Source organism: Pangasianodon hypophthalmus, chromosome 17 (assembly GCF_027358585.1).
Source record: "Pangasianodon hypophthalmus isolate fPanHyp1 chromosome 17, fPanHyp1.pri, whole genome shotgun sequence".
Classification (NCBI taxonomy): Eukaryota; Metazoa; Chordata; class Actinopteri; order Siluriformes; family Pangasiidae; genus Pangasianodon; species Pangasianodon hypophthalmus.
Window position 1 is genome coordinate 5,181,638 of NC_069726.1, and position 24,029 is coordinate 5,205,666.

At 38.8% G+C, this 24,029-nt stretch overlaps 1 protein-coding gene across 2 annotated transcripts; it reads left to right on the plus strand.

The window, feature by feature from the left end:
* The first annotated feature begins 134 nt into the window (after positions 1–134).
* On the plus strand, positions 135–21,914 carry gal3st1b (galactose-3-O-sulfotransferase 1b). 2 transcript variants are annotated; one of them, XM_053241193.1, is made up of 6 exons: positions 135–1,111; positions 9,087–9,238; positions 9,683–17,050; positions 18,266–18,321; positions 19,323–19,371; positions 19,506–21,914. In XM_053241193.1, exons 2-3 carry the CDS (start codon positions 9,120–9,122, stop codon positions 10,824–10,826), a joined length of 1,263 nt encoding a protein of 420 aa, XP_053097168.1. In that variant the 5' UTR covers positions 135–1,111; positions 9,087–9,119; the 3' UTR covers positions 10,827–17,050; positions 18,266–18,321; positions 19,323–19,371; positions 19,506–21,914. The 2 variants fall into 2 exon arrangements, with proteins under 2 accessions (XP_053097168.1, XP_026799487.3); XM_026943686.3 differs by lacking the exons at positions 19,323–19,371; positions 19,506–21,914 and adding an exon at positions 18,709–19,131.
* The last annotated feature ends 2,115 nt before the right edge of the window (positions 21,915–24,029 follow it).

Below are 24,029 nucleotides of genomic sequence, written 5' to 3' on the forward strand. Positions count from 1 at the left end.
TCAAAATAACACTTCTGCATAGTGACAAAGTACAATTTCACAAGCACTTTCTACACAATTTTACAAAAACACGTAAAATTGTAGAACACTACATAAAACACTGTTTACTTGCTTAAACCCTACATATTGAGACCCTGTGTAATGGACAAATAGATAAACAGGCACTGATCACACTTTCACCTCCACTATTTAATTAAAGTGATGAGTTATTTAGGTGCTGATGGTGATCAGGATCAGTACTGGGCTTTGGTGTGAGGATCATGTGTCAGTTTTCATGTCAGCAGCAAATTCAAGCTACTCTCTGTTGTAATTTGACCCCATGCATGAGTTTCTGCTTTTCCTGAGTTACCAGGATGTTTAACATGAACTTCCATGACCCAGAATGTCCACAGCCACCTAACTAGTGAAATCCTGCCCCCTGTAGGTTTTCCAAAACACTAACTTCATTCATTTTCATCAGCGAAAATGAATTAAATTTATAATGCTTTTGGGTAACTGAGTGCTCATATTTGTCTATGATACACACAGTACAATGTATAGTTAGTCTTACAAGCACTTTATTGTTGATGGAGTCTGAGTGCTCCTGAATGAAACCAGGCAAGGTAAGTGAGATACTCCAGTGCTCACAAACAAATAAAGTTTATTTGATGATTTATTTCATTTTTGGCAGTAGGTTTTTTTGTACGTCTGGACGTCTACACGTCATATATAAAAAAAATTATACATACATATAGATATAAAAAAATGATCTTTTCCATAGCCACAACAATAAGCCTTCCTTTGAGGTTGTTGTTTGTTTTTTTTTTTTGGTCACGAGCCATAATTACCATCTGAGACGAGAATCTGGTTGGTTCCCTGAGTGTAAGCTCAGCCCATACTTGTTGGGAAAAAAAAAAAACAAACTTGCTCAGTGTCACACACACTCACACACCCTTTCTCACAGAGCCAGAGAGGTGGAAAGTCAGAGGCAGACAGAACAGGTTCTTTGAACTGGGTCCGAGACTGTAAGCCTGGCATAAAGATGTTGGAATGTCCCATGTTCTGAAACAATTTTTCAGGACAGAGTCGTTCCTGACTCTCCTGACTCTAAGTCAGGAATTACTTAAATAAGGTAGGATGAATTCAAATCTATAATCTTTGATTGTAAGAAATATAGTAATCTAGTTAGACAACATGTGTAGAACCTCTTATTATTCTGTTATAATAACCTCCATTTCAAGACTATTGGGAAGATAGAAGCATAGAAGATAGAAGTCCAAATAATCATGGCACGCATTATACTATGATGAATATTTTCCTAAGGACAACTTATAAATCCTCAGTTTCCTAAGGATCAGGCTCTCTGATTCCTGGGTTCCTGCTCATTCAATGCTTAACAATACAGCAGATTACTCCTATTATTTACACTCATGAACACTGGACTTGCTAGGCCACTAGCTCTAGCTGGGCAAACAACACAGATACACACACTTTTCCATTCTGAAAATGTGGGTTGTGTTTGTGTTCATGCTTTTTTAAATCTACCATGCAGAGCATTAGGGTGGAGTTAGAGAGCTGGACATACTGATAGTATTACTAGTGAATCACAGCGTGAGAACTCCTCAGATATTTTTCAAAACAGAGAGCCATTTTTCTATTTGGCACAGATGTTGTTTGGCTAAATTGTTTGCTCTAAATCTATTTCCTCTTTTTGTGGGTGATCTTGACAGTAACCTTCGATTTCAAACTTTCTAGCTTTTGCAGTTCAGGCATCTCATTTCAGATCTCAGATCTCAGGTTCAGATGTCAGTTGAGAGATGAGGCAATTCCAAGACACACTTCATATATAACAATTCACAAGTGCTTTTTTCTTTTTCTTTCTATACAAAACTCGTTTTGTCCTTATTAAGGCCAGGCTTTATTTTGCAAACCCGAGGTTGTAAATGAAGATTGCAATGAGCGTGTCAAAAATGCGCCTTTCCTGTTTTGAATATGTTGTTGTCAGGCAAATATTTTTTTTTTTCATTCTTTGCTACACAGCCCTTGTTTTTAAAATTCCTTTCACTGGCAAGGTTAAACTATACATGGGGGAAAGTATGTTTAGTGTTATGAAGAATGATGGTCAAGATTTAGGTTCTTTTTTTGTAGTTAAACGGTCTGTAGTATATACATACATTGCATTCAATATCCATTACATGCCCCAAAGCTACATTTACTCCAAGCCTGTGATCGGTACCTGATACATCTTTAATATTTCACCATTCCCTTCTCTTTAAAATGATTACTGTACATGTCACGTACAAAGACAGATTGGGGAAAACCTTCTCTGCCTACTTTGCCTTTGAATATTTTAACCAAATAATAGCATCAACCCATTTGTTGAGCTGATCTCATTGTTGTCCTTAATTAGTAGAGATCTATAGGTTTTATATACTGCATATAACTTATACTGACTGTATAACATATTGACTGTATAAGTTATATACAGACAGGTCCATAGGTATTTGGACAGTGACACAATATTCATAATTTTGCCTCTGTACACCACCACAATGGATTTGAAATGAAGCTCAAGACGTGATTGAAGTGTAGACTTTCAGTTTTAATTCAAGGGGTTTAACAGAAATATTCCATTAACAGTTTAGGAATTACAGTCATTTTTTTTTACAGAGTACTTCCATTTTCACAGGCTCAAATACAATTGGACAAATGACTGATAAGCAGTTTCATGGCCAAGTGTGGCCTGTTTCCTCATTATTTCATGACAAAGTAAGGAGATAAAAGGTCTGGAGTTGATTCCATGTGTTGAATGTGCATTTGGTAGCAGTCCAAAGAGGTGTTGATGCAAGAGATGCAAGCCATCAAAAGGCTGAAAAAAACAAAACAGATCTATCAGAGAGATCGCAGAAACTTTAGGAGGGCCAAATCAACAATTTGGTACATTCTTAAAAAGAAGGAATGCACTGGCAAGCTCAGCAACATCAAAAGGCCTGGAAGACCACGGAAGACAACTAAAGTGGATGATTGCAGAATTTGTTTCTTGGTGAAGAAAAACCCCTTCACAACATCTAAGCAAGTCAACAACACTCTGGAGGAGGTAGGTGTATCATTATCAAAGTCTACAATCAAGAGACGTCTTCATGAATGTAAATATAGACAGTTTACCTCAAGATGCAAACCACTGGTAACACTCAATAACAGAAAGGCCAGATTTGACTTTGCTTAAAAAAACAAGACTCTAAAAAAAAAAAAAAAAAGCCTGACCAGTTCTGATGCAAGATAAACTTGTACCAGAATGATGGGAAGAGATGAGTATGGAAAAGGAAAAGAAGGGCTCATGATCCCAAGCATACCACATCATCTGTCAAACATGGTGGAGGAGGTGTTATGGCATGGGCATGTATGGCTGCCAGTGGGTCACTGGTGTTTATTGATGATGTGACTGCTGATGAAGTAGCAGGATGAATTCTGAAGTGTATAGAGCTATACCTTCTGCTCAGATTCAGTCAAATGCTGCAAAACTGATAGGACAGCATTTCACAGTACAGATGGTTAATGACCCACAATGTACCATGAATGCAACCCAAGAGCTTCTTAAGCAAAAGAAATTAAATGTTCTTAAATGTCCAATGACCTCAAACCAGTTGAACATGCTTTTCATTACTGAAGACAAAAACTGAAGGCACAAAGACCCACAAACGAGCAGCAACTGAAGGTGGCTGCAGTAAAGGCCTTGCAAAACATGTCAAGGAAAGAAACTCAGCATTTGGGGATGTCCATGGGTTCCAGACTTCAGGCAGTCATTGACTGCGAAGGATTTGCATCCAAGTATTAAAAATAACCTTAATATTTATGATTATGTTTTTTTTTGTCTGTAATTCCTGAACGGTTAATGCAATATTTTTTACGAAACCCCTTGAATTAAAACTGAAAGCCTACACTTCAATCACATCTTAATTGTTTCATTTCAAATCCATTGTGATGGTGTACAAATTATGAAAATTGTGTCACTGTACAAATACTTATGGACCTGACTGTAAGTGTACTTTATATGATCATGTGAATTTGTCAACAATCTTTCCCTTTTTTTGGTAAAGTGAAAATAAATATATTTAGACCTTAAAAGATGATCAGACAGCAGCTCTTACAGCAGCAGTTCTTAGGTACAAATCTACAGTAGTGAGATTATCCAATGGATTAAGGGTGAGATTTAGGAGTAAACTGTATCCTAAGGGTGTAAGTCTCATCTGTATCCTCTAAACATGTTATGGATAGTTTGAATCAGAGCTATTCAGCAGGTAGCCTGTTTTTAAACAGACTGCTATAATGAAAATAAAATTAATTCAACACATGAAGTTCATGGAATATTTTGCCGTAAGGCTCCCAATAAGCCGCACGTGAGCAAAAAGAGAGATGAGATGATGGATTTGGTGAGATTAGGGTGAGCAAAGTGGTAACTGAAGATGGATGAATGAATGAATGCTGAGATGTGTTTATTTTCACACAGCCACAGTGTATAAAGCAACGGACTAACGTCTCTTTGTTCTTTTGTCTCATCAGGGCATGTGTGTAATGTTTGTTATGTATGTAGTTATGCACTCCTTTATTTCACAATCAGCGTGAGGAGCAGCAACTCCTGTCTTAACAAAATGCCACAGCACGTGCTTATTATTTACTTTACATAAATAGATGCATGTATGGCATGCAGTGGTAGAATTCACAACCCACCGTTATCAAAGCTATTATATTTATTATTAAGTTCTTATATTTATTAGATTATCTGAATGGTCAATTGAATTGAACGGGTTTAATCCAAGCCTAAATATGTAAAAAAATATGTAGGGCTGTAAATAATCTCAAATTGGTATAAAGTTGTGTATTGTACACAGTTATAAAATTAGCCTAATACTTCTATAGTTTTCTATATTTTTTTATTTAAAAAAAAAAATAATAATATAAGGGGTCCCTGGCTGCAAAAATTTTAAGAACTGCTGACATACAGTAGATCAAGTAATATCGTTAAACAAACTAGTTTTGAACAGTTTGAACACAGGATTTAAAAGTCCTAAGATCATTTTCAATACAGTAGAAGAAGAAGCATTTACTTTCTTTCCATATGAAATTTATTTATTTATTTTCATATGGAAAGAAAATAAATGCTTTTTTTTTCCTAATATACTGTATACTATAACCTATATACAGTTTACTGTACACTCCAGAAAACAAAGGTGTTTCATCTGCACACTCTTGACTGTAAACATTCACTCTTTGTGACAACGAATGATTAAATCTGACTTGCAGTAGGGAACTGGAATATGAAAGTAAGCCTTTTAACCAGTTCCTAAATGTTTTAATGTGTGCTGTATACATCCTGACTAATCTGAGACACTGCAGTTTCACATAATAATAATAATAATAATCAATATTTTGTCCATATTATGTGATCCTACATTAACAGTTGTTTGAGAAGGCAGTAATATTTAAGCAAAATGCCATCATTGATCATTTCCAATGCGTATTAGTTTAAAAGGGCAAATAGCACATATTCATATGTACAGAGAGAGACAGAGAGAGAGAGAGAGAGAGAGAGAGAGAGAGGGAGAAACAGACAGACAGACAGACAGACAGAAAGAGTGATGTTAGATGACTATTTAGCCATTAGCTCAGAATTTTGCTCAGCCATTCAGAGGATAACCAGCACGCCCTGTATTTCTTGTGCCACCATTACACAAACAGGGGGGTTACGTACAGCAGAACAGGTTCTCCGAGCAAGTTCGCACATGAAAAAAAAAAAAAGAAAAGAAAAAAAAAAAAGAAAACAGAAACTGGGCTTGCTCAATGCATGCAACTTTTAAAATGATCTTACTAGCTTATATGGAATAACTAGCTTTATATTCAGTTTTCCTGAAAGCACAGGGGTTCTCAAACTTTTGGGGCAAACGATCCCAAATGGACACTATGAATTTTCTACAACCCCAAGCCATGATCACCCTCTTTTTATTTTTCAGTTCTAGATTTATAATATAGGACTACGGTAATATTTGAACATTTTATTATGAGCCCAGATGGACCTACTTATTAACATCTAGAAGTCCAACCAGAGATATATGTTTGTGGCCTGAGATGGAGAACTTTGGATTGACCTTCTCTGTTGGAAGGAAATGAAATGTATAAATGAAAATGTATATATCAATACAATCAACGCATTGTTAAAGCATGTATTTCGCTGCTTGTCCTGAGACATGTTCGGTAGGGTGTAACAGTGGTTTCTTATATCAATAACATGGCTCATTACTGAGCATGTTTGCTGTGTAAACACATCACCCTACTACTTTAACTACTACTACTTTATCTTTTTCAGCAGTGGCCTCTTGGCTTGTATTCAAACTTCAAATGTTTAATCGGTATCATTGGATGATGACGATCGTAGCTCTAACATCATAGAGGTTTGGTTGAACGTGCTTCATTGAAGCCGACCAAATCAAATCACGGCACTCGAGGAAATCCCTAGGACCAGATTTACATTCATCACTACATAACATAACTTTCACTACATAACATAACAGATTCACGTTACTCATACATACTCATACATAAACTATACTCTAGTACATTTTAAAAATATACTATAAGTGAATTTATCCCTGTAGTAAACTTAGCTAAATTTGTAGTATACGTGAATGTACTTTCTTTCAAAACAAAAGCTGAGAGTTGAAGGGGTTTGTCTGCACTTTCAGAAAAATGGGTACTAAACAGTACCTTTCCTTGTCACATCTTTTGTATCCTTAGTGTGTATCTTTTGCCTAGAAAAGCTGCATATAGTGTACCTGTAAAGCACTCTAAAAGCTAATTAAGAGGGCAAAACTTCTCCTTAAGGTCCAGTAGTGTACCTTAAATCATTTTTTAAAGGTACATAATATACAGTATAAATGACAATGTAAAAGATACACAATAAAAGTACAATAAAAAAACAGGGTACCACCCCAGTGATAAGGCACATTAGTCAGTTTAGTACTTTAGCAAAGCTTCTATTCTAACAGCCTTTATTTTACCACTCGACAAAAATCAACTGGTTCTATGACACTAATATTTTCCAAATATTCCTGGCATAAGTAACGGTCCACACCACAAACCATAGTGCTATCTGGTTTTACACACTCTGCTCACTCCTTTGACAAAGGTAAACACAGTTGATCTTTTGTTTCTATTCAGCCATTACGAAATCATCTTGGATTAACTGTGGAGGACGTTCATCCCCGCTTGCCTGCAATGTCTACAAACAAATTCTTGCCATTTTTATGAAACAAAGAACCAAGCCCTGAGACTCAACTAACAGACACCAGTGTACAAAATTAGCTATTTTTCCTGTCTGGAAAAAGCCACAGGCTTTGAAATCCCAGTGGCACCAAAAAAGCAAAAGTCACACCAAATAATTAATTTTTAGTAACAGGTTTATGTGTCTTACTCATGAATCAACCCTTGAATCAACCTTAATCAACATGTAATGTTTCCCAGTTAAAGTAGTAAATTATAAATATTTAATTGCAGTAGAAGTATTGTTTTCTTCTCCACCCTGTTTTGACACAGATGACGATATTGCAGTACTACTATTATGTTTGGCAGATGCTTTCATTCAGAGTGACTTATACACTATACGGCAAAAGTATGTGGACACCTGATCATCACACCCATATGTGGATCTTCCATGAATTTGGAAGTGCACAATTGCAATTGAATGTCTTTGTATGCTGTAGGCTTAAGATTTCCCTTCACTGGAACTAAGAGGCCCAAACTTGTTCCAGAATGACAATGCCCCTGTGCACAAGGCAAGCTCCATGAAGACATGGTTTTCCAAGGTTGGAGTGGAAGATCTCAACTGTCCTGCACAGAGCCCTGACCTCAACACCACTGAACACCTTTTAGATGAATTGGAATGTCGACATCACTAATACTCTTGAGGCTGAAGGGACACAAATCCCCACAGTCATGATCCAAACTCTAGTGAAAAGCCTTCCCAGAGAGTGGACGTTATTATAACAGCAAATGGGGACTAAATCTGGAGAGTGATGTTCAAAAAGCATATATAAGTGTGATGGTCAGGTGCCCACAAACTTTCGACCGTATAGTGTAGGTGATGCAGAGTCTAGTCCAAGAGTTTAGAAATGTACAGCTCATTGGTTGTACAATATAAGATGCACAATATCATAACTGTCGACATTTCTAATATTGCAGAATTTGAATGCTCCAGAAGTAAAGCCTGAAGACAAGATGTGTACATATTGACCAAATTTGATGCACATATTTTCAGCTTTGTGATACAGTACATATAGCAAACCCATAATTCTAGTTATCTCTGTAAGGAATAAAACACTTTGGGGGGTAGGTTGTTATAGGAAAATAAATGACAGGATGGTGTGATGAGACCCGACATGAAGCAGAGGTCCTGTTCCAACAAAGAAGTTGATTATTTTCCAATAACAGCAGTCCTGAAGTGTTTTATTCCTCTTGTACCACAGCAATTTGCCAAAAAATATGTACATTTTTATCAGTTTTGAGGCACATTTAATGTTTTGGAACATCTAAGAATCAAGTTGGTTCCTGTTTTCCCTTATGTTATAGTAGCTATAAATATTTGTTCCCTTCCAGCCTCGCTTTTGAAGTTAAAAAGACCACAAAATGCACCTAGAAACCATGAAGAGTAAACCCCTCTGTTCTGAAGACTTTCCCATGGTGGAAAACTAACTGACTGTTACAAAGTACTGACTTTGGAGACTCATTCTATGAAACATCTCCCTGCAGAAAAGTTCAGCATTTTAATGATTACACAGATTTTTAAATAAAATCTGTTTATGTGGAGTGTCCCTGTGAATGAGTTGCCTTCTGACCAATCAGAATCAATAATTCAACAGTGCTGTGGAATAAAATAGTAATCTATCACTTTAATATTGTATATTGTGGTAAAAGTTTAGACAATTATCATGATAATAAAGTATAATAGTGATACACATTGTGATACTGCTAGACTTTTCTGAAGACTAACTGCCTAAAACAGAAAGGTATCTTTGCTTCCAGATCTTTTCTTCTAACTTTTGCTTCTGCATCAACAGGCTAGGGAATCAAATCTGGAGGGCGTGTAGAAAATGGACCATCATCTACCCAGGTCAGGTGCACACAAGCTTATGCTGGGGTTCCTGTTCACCTGCATCACGATGATGTTGTACTGTTTTTCAACGCCAACATTCCAAGCCAACACACCAAGGTTTGTCTTTCATGTTCTTGACAAAACAAGAGACAGGTACAGGTGATTATTGGATATTAGATTTGAATATTACACATGAAATGAAATTACAAGAGTGTGAAATAATATCTGCATTGTTTATTGGTTTCATCTAACCACATTTTTAAAAAGGAAGACCTTATATGAACCTGGGAGTGGGCGCTGCAACGGGAGTACAATTAATAATTTATTCGGTTCCGAACAGCGGTAGAATTTTTTCCATCAACTTGTTAACGAGATTGCTTTATTAAATCAATGCATCATAACTACCCAGTTTTAACATCTCTGTATCTCATTGCAATTTTTAATTTTATATTATTAGGATATGCAAACTCACTCCTAGCCTGGGTTCATTTCCTCATAATAGCTGTTCCTCAAATAGCAAGTAGGTCTAGTAACTCTGTACTGCTTCTATCTCATATACAGATTTTCAGTGCCAGCTCCATGTGCAAATAAAACCCCACCATGGCAAAAGAAGAATGACTTTTTCTCTACAACTGAGGTGGAGCACTGTGTGCCAAAAGTGAACCTGATGTTCTTGAAGACCCACAAAGCAGCAAGCAGCACTATTCTAAATATTCTCCTGCGCTTTGGGGAGAAGAACGGACTGAAATTCGCTCTCCCCAATGGTCGCAATGATTTCTCCTATCCAGCTACATTCACACGCATGCATGTGAAGGATTACAGGCCAGGTGCATGCTTCAATATCATCTGCAACCACATGCGTTTCAATGCTCCTGAGGTCGAAGCGCTTCTACCGGGTGATGCATTCTTCTTCACCATCCTCAGAGACCCTGCTCTGGTCTTTGAGTCCTCGTTCCATTACTACAACAGAGTCGTGCCCTTGACATGGAGGATCCATGGTGAGGATAAACTAACAGGTTTTCTGAATGATCCACAGCTCCACTTTAACTCAGAAGGCTTCAACTCCTTTTATCTGAAGAACCTTCATTTTTTCGACCTCGGCTTTGACAACACATTGGAGCCAGAGGATCCGATAGTGGACAGCGCCATTCGTGCCATTGCGGAGCGCTTCCAGCTCGTCCTGATTGCCGAACATTTCGAGGAGTCACTCATTCTGCTCAAGGATGCTCTCTGCTGGCAGATGGATGACTTGCTGTTCTTCAATATGAACACACGCAGGCCTACAAGTGTGTCCCAGCTCACGCCCGAGCTGAGGGCCAAAGCGCGTGAGTGGAACGGAGTTGACTGGAAGCTCTACCGTTACTTCAATGCCACGCTCTGGGCCAAAGTAGACGCCTACGGGAGGAAGCGCATGGAGAAGGAGGTGAAAGAGTTGCGCCAGAGGAACAGCGAGATGGCAGCCATCTGCATTAGCGGTGGGATGGCTGTGGAGGCTCAGGACATAAGGGACCAAAGCATGAGGCCCTGGCAGCCTGTTGGAGAGAGCTCTATTTTGGGATACAACATGAGGAGCAACATTGAGCAGCGGTACAGGGAGCTCTGCCGAAAGATGCTAACGCCCGAAATTCAGTACTTAACAGACCTGGGAGTCAATCTGTGGATGACCAGATTATGGGGCTGGTTCAAAGCTATTTTAACACTATGATTTAAAGAAATAATGCCATTCTATGTCTGACCTCATCATTCTGAAAAGAACTACACTATTTGTTTTATTTTATAAAATAAAATATAGTGAACACATTTCATGACATAACTATGACACATTTCATGACGTAACTGTGCCATGCAGTAAATTAGCATGTTTAATAATTATTGTGTGTGTAATAAAATATAAAATGTTTAGATATAACCTAATATGAAATTCACTATAATCATTCATGATATTGTTTTAGAGATAATCAAGAGAAGGCAAAAAGCATCTGATCCACGCAAGGTCCATAACATTTTTTTCCCCCTCCTCTTTGATTGCTGATGACTTTGCCACCTTCTCTGCTAAGAAGGTGGCAAAGGTCTCATTTGCCAAAATCTGTCAGTTTCCCCCCCTCCTGCCCTTATTCCTACACTGCACAATCTGTTTTCACAATCTGTTTTCCCCTCCTTTCTCCTTAACACAGTTTTCTCCCCTTTCTACAGAAGCTTCTCTTCTCCATCAATCCTACCATTTGCCTGCTAGATCTCATCCTTTCCACAATTTGATCTGGCAACATCTCCTCTCCTTCATCACTAACATTATAATCATCGGGTCATGTATCGACTACCTTCAAGACAGCAAGGGTTAAACTGATTCTGAAAAAGCCCACACTGGACATCTCAGACATCACCGACTGACCGGTATCACGTCTCTCCTTTCTTTTTTAAATTCTTGAATGTGCCGTATACTCTCAGTGGTCTATGTTTCTTAGCCAGAAGAACTCCAAGATCCTAACCAGTCTGTCTTTAAAGCGGTATACTCCACTGAGAAGCTTCATGCCACTACATCAGCCAAACTATCATCAGTCCTCATTCTTCTTGACCTCTCAGCAGCCTTCAACATGGTCAATTACAAGACTCTCCTGTCCATCCAAGGGGAATAAGTCTTAGAATCAGTTTCACAGAATAGCAGTGGTATGGCAGTGGCAGTGGGACATTCATATAGTGTTATGGAGAGAATACACATCTGCTCCATGCATACTCTCCACTGGTGTTCCCCAATGCTCAGTTCTCTGCCCTCTTCTATTCTCCCTCTATACCCGCTCTATCAGTGAGGTCATATCCTCATATGGTTTTCATACCACTGCTGTACTTTTGACACTCAACTCATTCTCTCCTTTTCCAAGTAGGATGTTGTTTAGCTTTTCCAAAGATTCAGACACAGCCCTGCTCAGATCACACCATCTGACAACACAGGCAACCTTGGGGTAGCTCTGTTCAACCATCTATATTTCTGTTCTCATGTTGCTAACCTTATTGTGTCATTCAGTTTCCAACATCAGAAGGATCTCCACAGAAGCCACTTAGGTGCTTGTTTAGAACCCTATTCTAGCTTTTTCCCTAGATGTCCGAACAGTTGTGTTACTGTCTGCCTTCACACAAAGACTGAAGACCTACCTCTTCAATAAGCACAAAAATTTGCACTAATTTAAAGAAATAACATCTTAACACCTGTACTGTTTTTGTTGCTATAAACTTGTTGTGCTAACTCCTCAGAGCCACTGGAGCAGAGCACAACCTTCTGATCAGCAGCCCAGGGCCCTAGCCACTGGTGGTGGTTGCCTCTGTGGAGTTATGACTAATTAAAGAAAACTTGTTGCTTATAAACTTGTTATGCTAAATCCTCAGGGGCAGTTGTGCTTCATTGTTTAGGGTCCTGGGCTGCTGATTAAAAGGTTGCACTCTGCTCCAGTGGTGCTCGATTATGGCAGACCCTGTGCCCTAATCCTAGCTTCCTAACAAGCTGGGATACATGAAGAAAAGAATTTCACTGCACCGTACTTGTATGTGTATGTGTGACAATAAAGGCTTTCTTTTCTTTCTTTCTGTTTCCTAAAACACTGTGAGACCCTTACCTATTTGTGCTGGATAAGGTTATCAACACATGATCAGAACAAACAGAAATAAAAAAAAAAAGAAGTGGCCTATTAGTGTCTTGTATCATAAGATACCTATTTTCCTCAACACTGTTATTAAGTTCCACTAACTAGCAACCTTATACTGCATACCATTGCTCTTAGGCAATACGTAATGTTTTGGACCTTAATACTTGTGTTTGGTTGATCATATGCTCAAGAACTTTCTGATAAAGTTGTAGTATGTGGTATGATATAGAATGTTGCCCTCCTTTCAGGAAGAGGAACTACCATGTGGTGTGCACCAGCAATAAGTCAGTGTGTTTAGAAATGTGTTATTTAAATTTTTTCCTAAATTTACATTTAACTCAAGTCTGAAGAAAGCCTTACATTTCTCAACACTGCCCTGGGACGGTGTTACACCATTATTGTCCTTTTTGGTGGACTATATGAAAAGGTATCTAGACATACAGTATTCTTATGGTTTTGGCTTAGTTTCATTAGTAACCAATTCGTTTTCAACAGTAACTAAGGCAGTTAGATATACCTATAGACAGTGAGGTCAGTATGAATGGGTCGACAGATCAAGATTTAAACAGCAGTCATATGTTACGTTGCATGAGAGTCCTGAAAGGTAACTAATATGTAAATTTACTGAACATGCTCTAGTATGTTGTATTAGCAAGGGAAATAATTGTCATTTTTCCCCATCAAGTTTCCCCATAGTGAGTGTTCCCCATGTCAATGATCATAATTTCTCTGCATAGTTTATCATTGATGCATTTATTATTTATGAATTTTATTGCAGTGCAGTACCTTCTGTGCTATCATCAGATGAGTCAACTCCTTAAAAGGTACAAGTAACACATAAATTATGTTTTACTTGTTGTACCTATTTAAGGAATTGAATCATCTGATGACAGAACAAATAAAGGTGCAGTGGACCATGAGGAGAATGGCCTAATTCCTCTACAAATTCCTAGAGCGACTGGACTCCCTACTAATTTTTTGAACTTCAGTGCTTTAAGTGGTATCTATCTTAGTTTAGATAATTATCATCATTTTCAGTGCCAGTGCATTTACATTGACAATAGAGCATATAAAACAAGCAGTTGTGGGGTAAGGCCCTCTCTCAGAAGCCCAACAGTGGCTCTCTGGAAGCCCTGATGATTTGACCACACAATCTTGTGATCATTGCTCCATAACCACTTAAGCCACCTCTATGGGAAGGCATAACAGGCTTCCTGCATTTCACAGACAATAGCATGCAATCAGGTGAAGATAAGCCTGACTCTGAGAATCAACCCCATCTTCCAAAGAAATCTAATCAAGTGAATGATTGAGTCATTACACAAAACACGATACACAGAACACCATCCAATGAATGCAAAGCCACAAAATCAGAAATAACTTGGGAAATGTTATTGGTGTGTGGGCAGTCATCATCAATGAGCAGTCAGTTAGATAAGTGAAAAAAAACATGGATAATTATAAACCCACACCATGTCAATGAAAATACAATTTAAAAAGAAAAGAGAAACCAAAGAATTTCATTTTCAGAATAAAAACAAACAATGAACTAAAATGAGCATCAACATGCTTGACACATTGTCTCTGAGCTTGTTAAAGAGCTGGACTTGATGGATGAGTATGTGAGGTGAAAAGCAAGAAAGAAGACTGCTTTCTGCATATCACACAAGCTACTCAAACACTTATAATGGTTTTATAATGGATGATTTGTTATATAGTAATGTATGTATCTTATTTTGCATGAGATGAGTTGTGGGACAAGATGGTCAGGGCTCTATGTCTTGGTTCAGGCATAGCAGGGTTGGGAGGGGAGCCCTGCTTTGGTTTCTGGCAAGGAGACCAGGATTTACAAATCCATCCCTTCCCTTAAAAGTTATGTAAACTACATAAGCTATATGTTAAAAGCTTTTTGTTCTAGAAGGCTCTAAATAGTATTCTACAAAAATCTGAGGTACGATTCTAAGGTTGTAGTTCCCAAGCTGGATGAGCCAGTTTAAAAAGCATACAACTTACTGGCTCATCAGTGTCCCAATGCAAATTGTTTTAGCTCATCAGGATATCCGATGCAATGGCACTGTTTGGGAAAATTGATTGCCAAGTTGCAACACAGCTGACTTCAGAAAAGGCCATGGAGCATTCTAGGAGAATCTAGTTCTTGTTCTAGTGACTACATTGCTGCACATGAAGTGAATAGATGTGAAAGGATATGACTGAGAGTACAGTCATCATGTGGATGCTGGAGACTCTCATTACCCTCCACTGGATCAAGATCAGACCCAAGAATTGTGGCTGGTGTTAAAGTGGTAATGACTTATTGTCCAATCTGTAGATATGATTGTGAGTGCAACACTTTATAGTGCTATTTCAAGCTCTGCATTGACATTGTGTAGGTAGGGCTTTTGCAAACATGAAGAAAGTGAAACAGCAGTCACACATGCACCACATGGAGGCATCAGACAGCATACTAGATCACCATGTCTGACAAGAAGAGATGATGCAAAAGGAGTGTGTGCACAGAGCAACGCAACCAAAAGTGGAAATCCCATATGAAGCTACTCAAGTAATAGTAACAAACTATATTTGAAAAAAGACAAGAATAATATGCTTTTTAATATACATTCATCATTCATTCATCTTCAGTAAGCACTCTGGTCAGGGTCATGGGGGATCCAGACCCTATCTGAACTGCACATGGTGCAAGGCAGGAATACACCCTGAATAAGAGGAGCTCAGATGTTCAAATTTTCCCCAACCATCTCTTTTTGCATTTTTGTGAAATTAAGCCTTCATGGTGCTCTTACACAACAGTCTATTAAAGTTATGAGATTATGTACTGTAGTCACAAGCTGTTGTCCTGAGGCAACAGGAATACATTTTTTTTAAATCAATTCAAAAATTCATTATTCAGAGGCAAAAAGCATTTGGTAAATGCAATTAAATAATTTTTGAGCTAAAAGAAATCATGCAGTACATGTATAAATAAATTGTACTACCAGTTGGATGCTGAGGATGGCACTGAGGAGTCAGAAGACTGCATGTTCTCATACACTTAGGGTTGGCATGGGGTTCATGTTAAAGGCAGACTACTTTTAGCAGTTACAGGTGTTTGAACTGGCTACACACACACACACACACACACACACACACAGTATATACACAGTACTGTGCAAAAGTCTTAGGCACCCTATTTTTTTAGTCCAAACTTTGTTATAGATGTTTATTTTATGACTTCTACATTATCGAGTCAGTACAAAAACATATTAGATTTCCAAACATTAGGTTTCCAGCACAAAATTAAATGTTACATAAAAATTATATAAGAGACACTTTTCAGATAAAAACATAATGAATGCTGGCTATTGCATGCAAAAATAAGAAGCAAGTGCAACAGTTAAAGTCTCCAGAAGAACTGTGGCTGGTTCTGCAAGATGCTCAGTAACACTTACCAGATAATTTCCTTATAATTATTATTATTATTATTATTATTATTATTAGTGACAGTTATGGCAAATATATGAACAACTTGGTATCAAATTAAATAAATAATAATAAGCATTTAATTAAGCATTCAATAAGATAATAAAACGTAGATGCATATTATATACTCAAACAATAAATAAATTGATATTTTTTTCTTACACGATTTTACATTTTCACAGAAAAACACGTAGCTGTATCTCTTTAAAGCGCAACGGCCATTTCAGTTCTAACCAATAGAAATCAAGAGCAGCCACCTCTTCGCGTCTCTATTGGATAACGGTGAAGAAAGCTCTGTCCAATCAGCGATGGTTTCCGGCCGGAACCAAACTGCTGTCCTGTGAGCGCGCCTTTCGGGTGCGCACGCTGATTGGATGCGTTCCAAACCAGCTCCCTCCTCCCTGTATAGGACTACTACATAGGGAGTGAGATAACAAAGTCTACACCCTATATAGTGCACTTTGTGTGCAGGATGGCGCGATTTGGGATCGAGCCCTTCCCACGTCAGACTGAGGGGAGCCTGGAGGACTCTGCCTGCTGCCGTGCCGAGTAAGCAGTCTGGCTGAGGCTGCAGTGCAGCCCGAATGGGGCGACTGGCCCCACGCCATTAACACCAGTCCCAATGAGATCAGTGTGGACTATAATCACGCAGCACTGAATATTGAATTGCTGAGCACCTCTTGGTGAAACCTGTTTGAGTTTTTTTTTTTTCCTTCAGAGCAACATTTTCCTATAGTATATACAAGGCTGTATTTCACTCTTTGAAGCAGTTTTGGAAACCAGTCGGTGGAAACAAGACAAGAACAAGATTTTAACTGTAAGTTTGCATCCAGTGTGAAATCCTAAGTTGTAGTTTCAGAGTAAAAGTGCTGAGACATTCCTGTGCAAGCTGATGATTAGTATGTGGCAGGAATGCTATATATAAATCATATAAACCATGATTTAATGGCACTGTATCTCTTGGGTCAAATAAGGACTTCACAACTCAAGTGACTTTTTTTTTTTTTTTAATCTAATTTCTGTGCATTTTTTATTTTGGGTCGTTTGGTGTTAAATACACAAGTCTGAATATGAAACGCTGGATAATTTAAAACGCTAATGTTTACTTGAGTAATGAAGCGACTGTAATGTTAAGCAGGAATTGTTGTCTTTACAGTTAGCTGTGCTAGCTGCCTCCTTTCCATATGACTAGCCGAGCTTAGTTAGTTAGCTAGCTAGCTAGCTGTTTCTTTGTTCAGGAAACCTCGCTTCAAAGCATAAAGTCGTGTCTTTCTAGCAGAACGACTCGCACTTGGGGAAATTTAACCGTTTTTAAGGTCGTTCCGCGGAACAGCGTGAAAACACACATATTAACGGACTTTAATTTGAATTGAACTTTGTGTTTAACAGCGCGAGACGAAGTCGGTTGAATCGTGTGTGCTAATGTTAGCATTGCGGGGGACAATATGGCTAGCGGTGGTTTAACGTGTTTTCAGTTAAATGTAGACACTTGTTTGGTTATGAGTCTGTGCTTGGAAAGACTGAAGTGGAAAATGAGCCGTCTTGTTGTCCATAAAATGTGGCAGACAGGCTAAATTTGTCCCACACACACACGCACAGAGACAGACACACACAGAGAGAGAGAGAGAGAGACAGCGGTTTCCTTTGAACGCGGAATTTATATAACTAACGACGCTTTTGAATGAGAGGAATTTGCTCTGAAACTTTATAGTGACGTTTTATAAGGTTGTTCAGACAGGAACAGAACTGAGGCTTGTCTCAGGTATTGAGTTATTGTTATTATTATTCTTATTTTCGAGGCTCTAGCAGCTCTATGGACTACACAGTCCTACATTTAGCCAGCTGCAGGGGCTGATGAGGTCATGCAGGCGGGCTGCGACATGCCAGTGTGTCTCCCATCTTAAAATGCTCTATGCGTCCACACACACACACACACACACACACCACACACACCAAGGGCAATGCACAGTCTGCTCCACTAAAGCTGTAACCACTTTGACGAGACAAGACTCTCTGTTATTTTGTCTCACAGAGATCTCCAATCCTCTGCAGTGCACGAGCTGTTGCTCCTGCAGACCGACAATCATGGTAAGCTCCTGCATAATTTTTCAACAAAATTCATCTGTTGTTGCATTAAAATCTGCTTCAGTTGATAACACACTTCCTTGTTTTCCCTGTTTTTTTTTTTTTTTTTTTTACATTTATTTTGCATGCAATCATATTTGTGTCATTTCCTTCATTTTTTCCCCTCTTTAATCTCTAGTATAATTGTGATAGCTCCTCTTTGATTGATTCAGTTCTTTTGCATGCATTTATATTCCCTTGTTTGGAATGTCCTCTCATCTAGTCTGACTCTGCAGCAGTACCAGGCAGCGTCGGGCACCGTTGCCTGCGTTCCTTGCTCGGCTGGAAGTTTGCATTTTCCTGACTGTGTGTGTGTGTGTGTGTGTGTGTGTGTGTGTGTGTGTGCTGCAGCAGCACTGAGGGTTCATCGGGTTCGCAGTGGCGGGTTGAGACAGGACGGGAGGGGGAAGAGAGGGGAAAAAAAAAAAGTGACCTCTTTTTACTTGGCTTGGAAGCGCTCCAGACCTGCAGTCGGGGAAGCGGAATAGAAGGGATTTGAACAGGTGCCGGGCCGTGCTATTGTGGCCGTGTGTGCTTTGCTTAAGGATGATCAGTTTTCTTCATTTGTCACTTAGGATTTTGGACGCGTGCGTCCTAAGCTCCGTTTTATCCGAGATCAGTCAGGACCGTTACCCATTCCTTATTTGGAAAAGTCTGTGGTCTGATGTATTAGATGAAAGATCAAATTACAGTTAGTCTAACCCTCATCTGACAGTGAATAAATAATCATCCACCCCTAAAGGCATTGGCTTTTGATTGTTGCTTACCTTATTATCCTTTGCCACTTTGCACACCAGTCAGAAATATGTAGCTGTGGGGGCAAATATTATCATGTCATTAGTACATTTATCATGTTTCTTGTATGAAGCACTGTAGTAGTTATTTACCTTAACCTGCTATACCAATATAACAAGTTGTTAATACTCATGTTTTTTTTTTTTTTTCCCCTCATGTTTCTCTTCAAGCTTCCTGCTGCAGAATTGAACTGACAGGCGCGATGGAGGATCCCCAGAGGTATGTTCCAGTACTCTAAATCCTAAAACAACGAGCATGAAATTACATTCGAACAGGAATCAGGCTGTATGTGCTGCAGATGCCTTGGCACGTCACTTCCTCTCTTTTCTCTTCATGTCTCATCTCTGTCTCAGGGTTAACATCTGGGCCCCTGCGCAGGCCAGGGCGATGGGGAGCCACAGCGAAAATTCGACATTCCTTCAGCCTGATGTAGGATAGAAGTGGTTTATTAACATGGAGTCTCCTTTAACGGAGTCTGACGAGCCTCCCTGTATATTTTTGTTTCCTAAATTGTGTATATTCTCATTTTTATGGTATGTGGTAAAGATGAAATATGACTCTGGGGCTGTTTTCCTCCCCATCTGTGTGATTTTTTTAATACTATGATAGAAACGCTTGGGACTCTAAGCCTTGATGATAATTTCATGTTCTTGGGAGGACACAAAGTAGCGCCAAACGCCACAAAGCACCTTGTGACAGAGCTGACAGATTGGAGCTGTACAGACCTGCACGTCTGCATCGTTTACAACCTCCACAGGGCCGAGAAAACCTGCAGCAGCATGTCATCCACTTGTCCACTACCTACAGAAGCAGGATCCTTTTTTTGTCCCAGTGTTCGTACCATTGTGTTTCTCCACAGACTCTCCAAGACTTCAGTATTGAATATTGTTCCAATATTATATCTTCCAGTCACACTGCTTGGGGCAAATACTTCAAGAGGGAGAAATAAATTATCTACATACCCACAATCCAACTACACACTTTTCCAGCACACACCCTGACACTAAACTCTGCCAGAATTCATCAGTCAGTTTGTCCCTCTGTTTCTTCATTTTCAGATCCACCCTTAACCTACAGCAACTGATCTTGTCTTCACACACTAAACTACTGAAACCTATATTCTCACACTTGACAGTATTTACTGAGGCTAAGAGTCCCCAATTCCCACGCAGTTACTAGACGCTTTGTAGTACACAGTAATTTTTAAATTTTTTAACCTTGCTTTGATTAAAGTTTTTTTTTTGGGCTTCTTTTTTTTTTCTTTTGCTTTGCCAGTATATTAAAGTGTAATCATGTGCGTTGTGATATAGAAGTAGCTGTAGAAACCGCATTGTTTCCTTGTGGTAAGTGACTGAGATGCTGCCACGGATTTGAGACACTGATGAATGGTGCTATTTTGGACTTTAATCTGCTCCTTGGTAAGGTAGCCGAGATGGTTTTTATTTCATATCTCTTCACGTTTGGAGAAGGTGTTTGGTTCTTTGTCATATGGTTGTTGTAACTTGGTCTGGATTGACTTTTTTTCCTCCTCCCCTCCCCTCCCTCCCTCCCTCCCTCCCTTCCTCGTTTCTGTGCGGCTTTCTCTTTGGATTTAAAAAAAAAAAAAAAAAAAAAAAAAAAGGATGCACACTAACAAAGACCACGAAGAACATTTTTCTCTGAAGAGACGGTCTCATTCAACATGATGATCGCAAAAAAAAAAAAAACAGCGGGAGCAATCACAAAACTGCAATTATTAATGTTTTCCCTTTAAGGTCGAGAGCTGATATGATGGATTAGTCACACTTACTGGCACTAGATTATTTGGCAGTGGCAAAATAGCATACCATCTGTGAGTGTTTTCTCCTTGATGGTACTATCAAGGACCTGTCTCTAGGAATGTATTTAGCACTTAAAGAACGCAAAACGATGGAACTTTGGGCAGAGAGTTGGTTTCTTTTGAGGTGTCTTTTGCTTAATATGTAAATATATGTTCACCCAGGGTAAGGTACTGTTAAGAGCCTTTCCTGTGGGACAACTCCAAAATCATACTTTACTGGGAAATCGTCCATGGATAGGTTGGTTCAAGGTTCCCAATCAGCAGCATAGCAGCATTGTCTTCACCAGCCAGTAATTATAAGATGCTTCTAGCAGCCAAGACCCTCACGTCTCACAGCACACAATCTGATCATGCTCCTTGCTAAGCTGAAAATGTAGCACTGATGAATTAGTGTTCATCAACCTTTTTTTTTTTTTTTTTTTTTTTTAATTAAACAAATGGTTTTGTGAATGACTTGTAGGTCGCATTGAGGATAGAAACCAAAAAGCTTTATTTATTTTGGGTAATTCAGTAGCAAACTGTCGTCCTTCAGTATTTGCAGTTTTGTCTTTGCTTCCAGTTTAACATATACTTTGAACAATCCCAATTCAACGACCAACTTGAAAGCCCACTTTAGTTTCTTTGTCTTCCTTTTTTTTCCACTATAGTGGGAACCTTCCCAGCTTGCTCTAGATCTTCCCTAGTGCATCAGCTGCATGCTTTCTGCTTTGATTCGTTTTCATCTTCATCTTGACTGTTTGCATTTTCTCTCATAGGCTAGGTATTCTAGCTCCTGTAAATAGCATAGATTAGGTAGGGTCTGCTGTACTATGTTGAAATACTATAATAACTATTGGTGTAAAAAGAAAAAAAAGTCAGCTTGTGATCAATAATGAAGCACTCTGTATTGTACAAGTAATTTTGACAATTTAAGCAGTAGTTCAATAAACATTCAAGCTCTCAAGGTGTTTTTTGTGCAAGTGTTTTAATTTTTTCCTCTAAGCTATACTAGTACGAGTTTGCCATGCTAGTTCTCTCCTGCAGAAGATAATTATTAATAACACAATTATATTAGAAGGTAGTATTTGGGATGCATTTTTTTCCACCAGATAAAGAAAATGATTCCTTTACAAGGCTCAAGTCTATCTAAGATGATTCATTGTATCCCTACTGTCTGACTGGCATTGATCAGACCCCTGCCATTTATCTTCATATTGCAGGTGGTCAGCCCACGGGGGCATTAATCTCTATAGCTCTGAGGTTCACTCAAGTACACAAGCCCCTTCTCCATGACAGATTCTTGATCCACAAAGGGCATTATTATCATCATTTATTTATCAATCTTTATTTCTAACTCGTGCTCTGTCACACAGTAGACTTTCTGCTGCGTGGCAGAAAATAAACTCTACAATAACCAGTTTTATTAGAAAACCCTCTTTGTTTTGACCTTCTCTTTTAATCACATGGAAACTGCTGCAAGGAAACTAGAGTTGCACAATGATTCGCTGACCTCGACCCACTCCGAGCTAGTCCTCAACACAGACACCTTAGTCTTTTGGTTTTTCCATGTTAATTTTCCCAGTTTGGAAAATGCCAGTATGCACAAATGTTCTCTCTTCAATACACATCATTTAATGAAGGCTTTCTATGAGGCAGGAGTTGTGGGCTCATGTAATTTTTGACTTTATCTATATGATTGGTTATGAAATATAAAATGATAAAATCTGGTCTCCAGTGAAAGTACACACATCTTTTCCTTCTTGAATTAAATCTGATTTGTATCGATACCTAGCACAAAAGGCCTTTCATTGCCAGTGTGTTACCAGTAGTGTGTGTTACATGCTCACATAACGTTAATGCTTTTAACCAAGTTGAGGGCGAATTAATAAGGTGTCCATTTCTCAGTTAATGGGTGCACATGGGCTACTGCCAGGGCGAAGGGTAAATAAAATAGCAGTCATAGCAGTACCCTGATTAAAGGACACCAAGGAGCTGAAGGTTCTATAGTCATTTTTTTTTGTTTCAAAGATTGAAAAAAATTAATGTTAAGTTTAGGAGAAAAAAAAAAACCACTCCTGAAACTCCACCTTCTTTCTAATTAATTTCCTACAAGTTCCCATCTTTCCCTTTACAAGGCTACATGGCTGTGATTACCTTCCTCAAGAAGTTCTCTCCCTGGATCTCTTTACTCCTCTGCCAAGACTTCCATATCACACTTCCACATCGCAACTTCACCAGGTTCTTATCTCCTAGACGTGCCACAGTTACTACCAGACAAAGACACAGGACATCAGAAAGACATGCATCAGTTTTACCCTGGTCTGGCTGTCTGGTGAAAAGCAGAAGCCACCTAGAACCTCCAGGACAAGTTCTCAGAGTTCTAATTCCTACTGCAGTACCACAATCATTCTCCGTACCATTCAGCCGAAGGTGTGGTCTGGTTGAAAGATGCAGCTTGGATCCAAGTTGTTTCAAAAGATGGTCTAATTCATCACTGATGTTCCTCAAGACTGTCCTATCAGGTTCTAGCACAGGCAAGATGCCTACCTAACACAATTCCTCAGTTTTGACATACTATAACTAAACATTTCAAATGACCTGGATAACTGAAAACATGACGACATCAAGAGCTGCGGAACGACGATCAATTAAATGGGTGAAGTGTGTTACAGTTCTAAGGCTAGACCTAAATTTTGCAGTAGTGTGTGTTGAGGAGCAGCCATAATCTTAAAGGAGGGGTTCCCAATCCAGTCCTTAATCCTCCCCAGGAAAAAAAAAAACCCACCAACAACATTTTACTGCTTTATTGATGTTCTCAGCACAAGTGTACCAGCCATTGATGTTAATAGTTTGGGTCATGTGTGTTGGGAACTGCCTTCATTTTCATCTTGGTCCAAGATGCAAATTTAATTCATGATAGGTTTTATAATTAGTTAATGATCTGGCCATCAGACTAAAGAATGTCCAAGAACCAGGAATTTCCAGAACCAGGACCAGGAAAACCTCCTTTAAGAACAATGCAAGGATCTTAAAGCTGAGCTTTAATGGCTGGAAAATCCATTAGGACAACATGAATGAT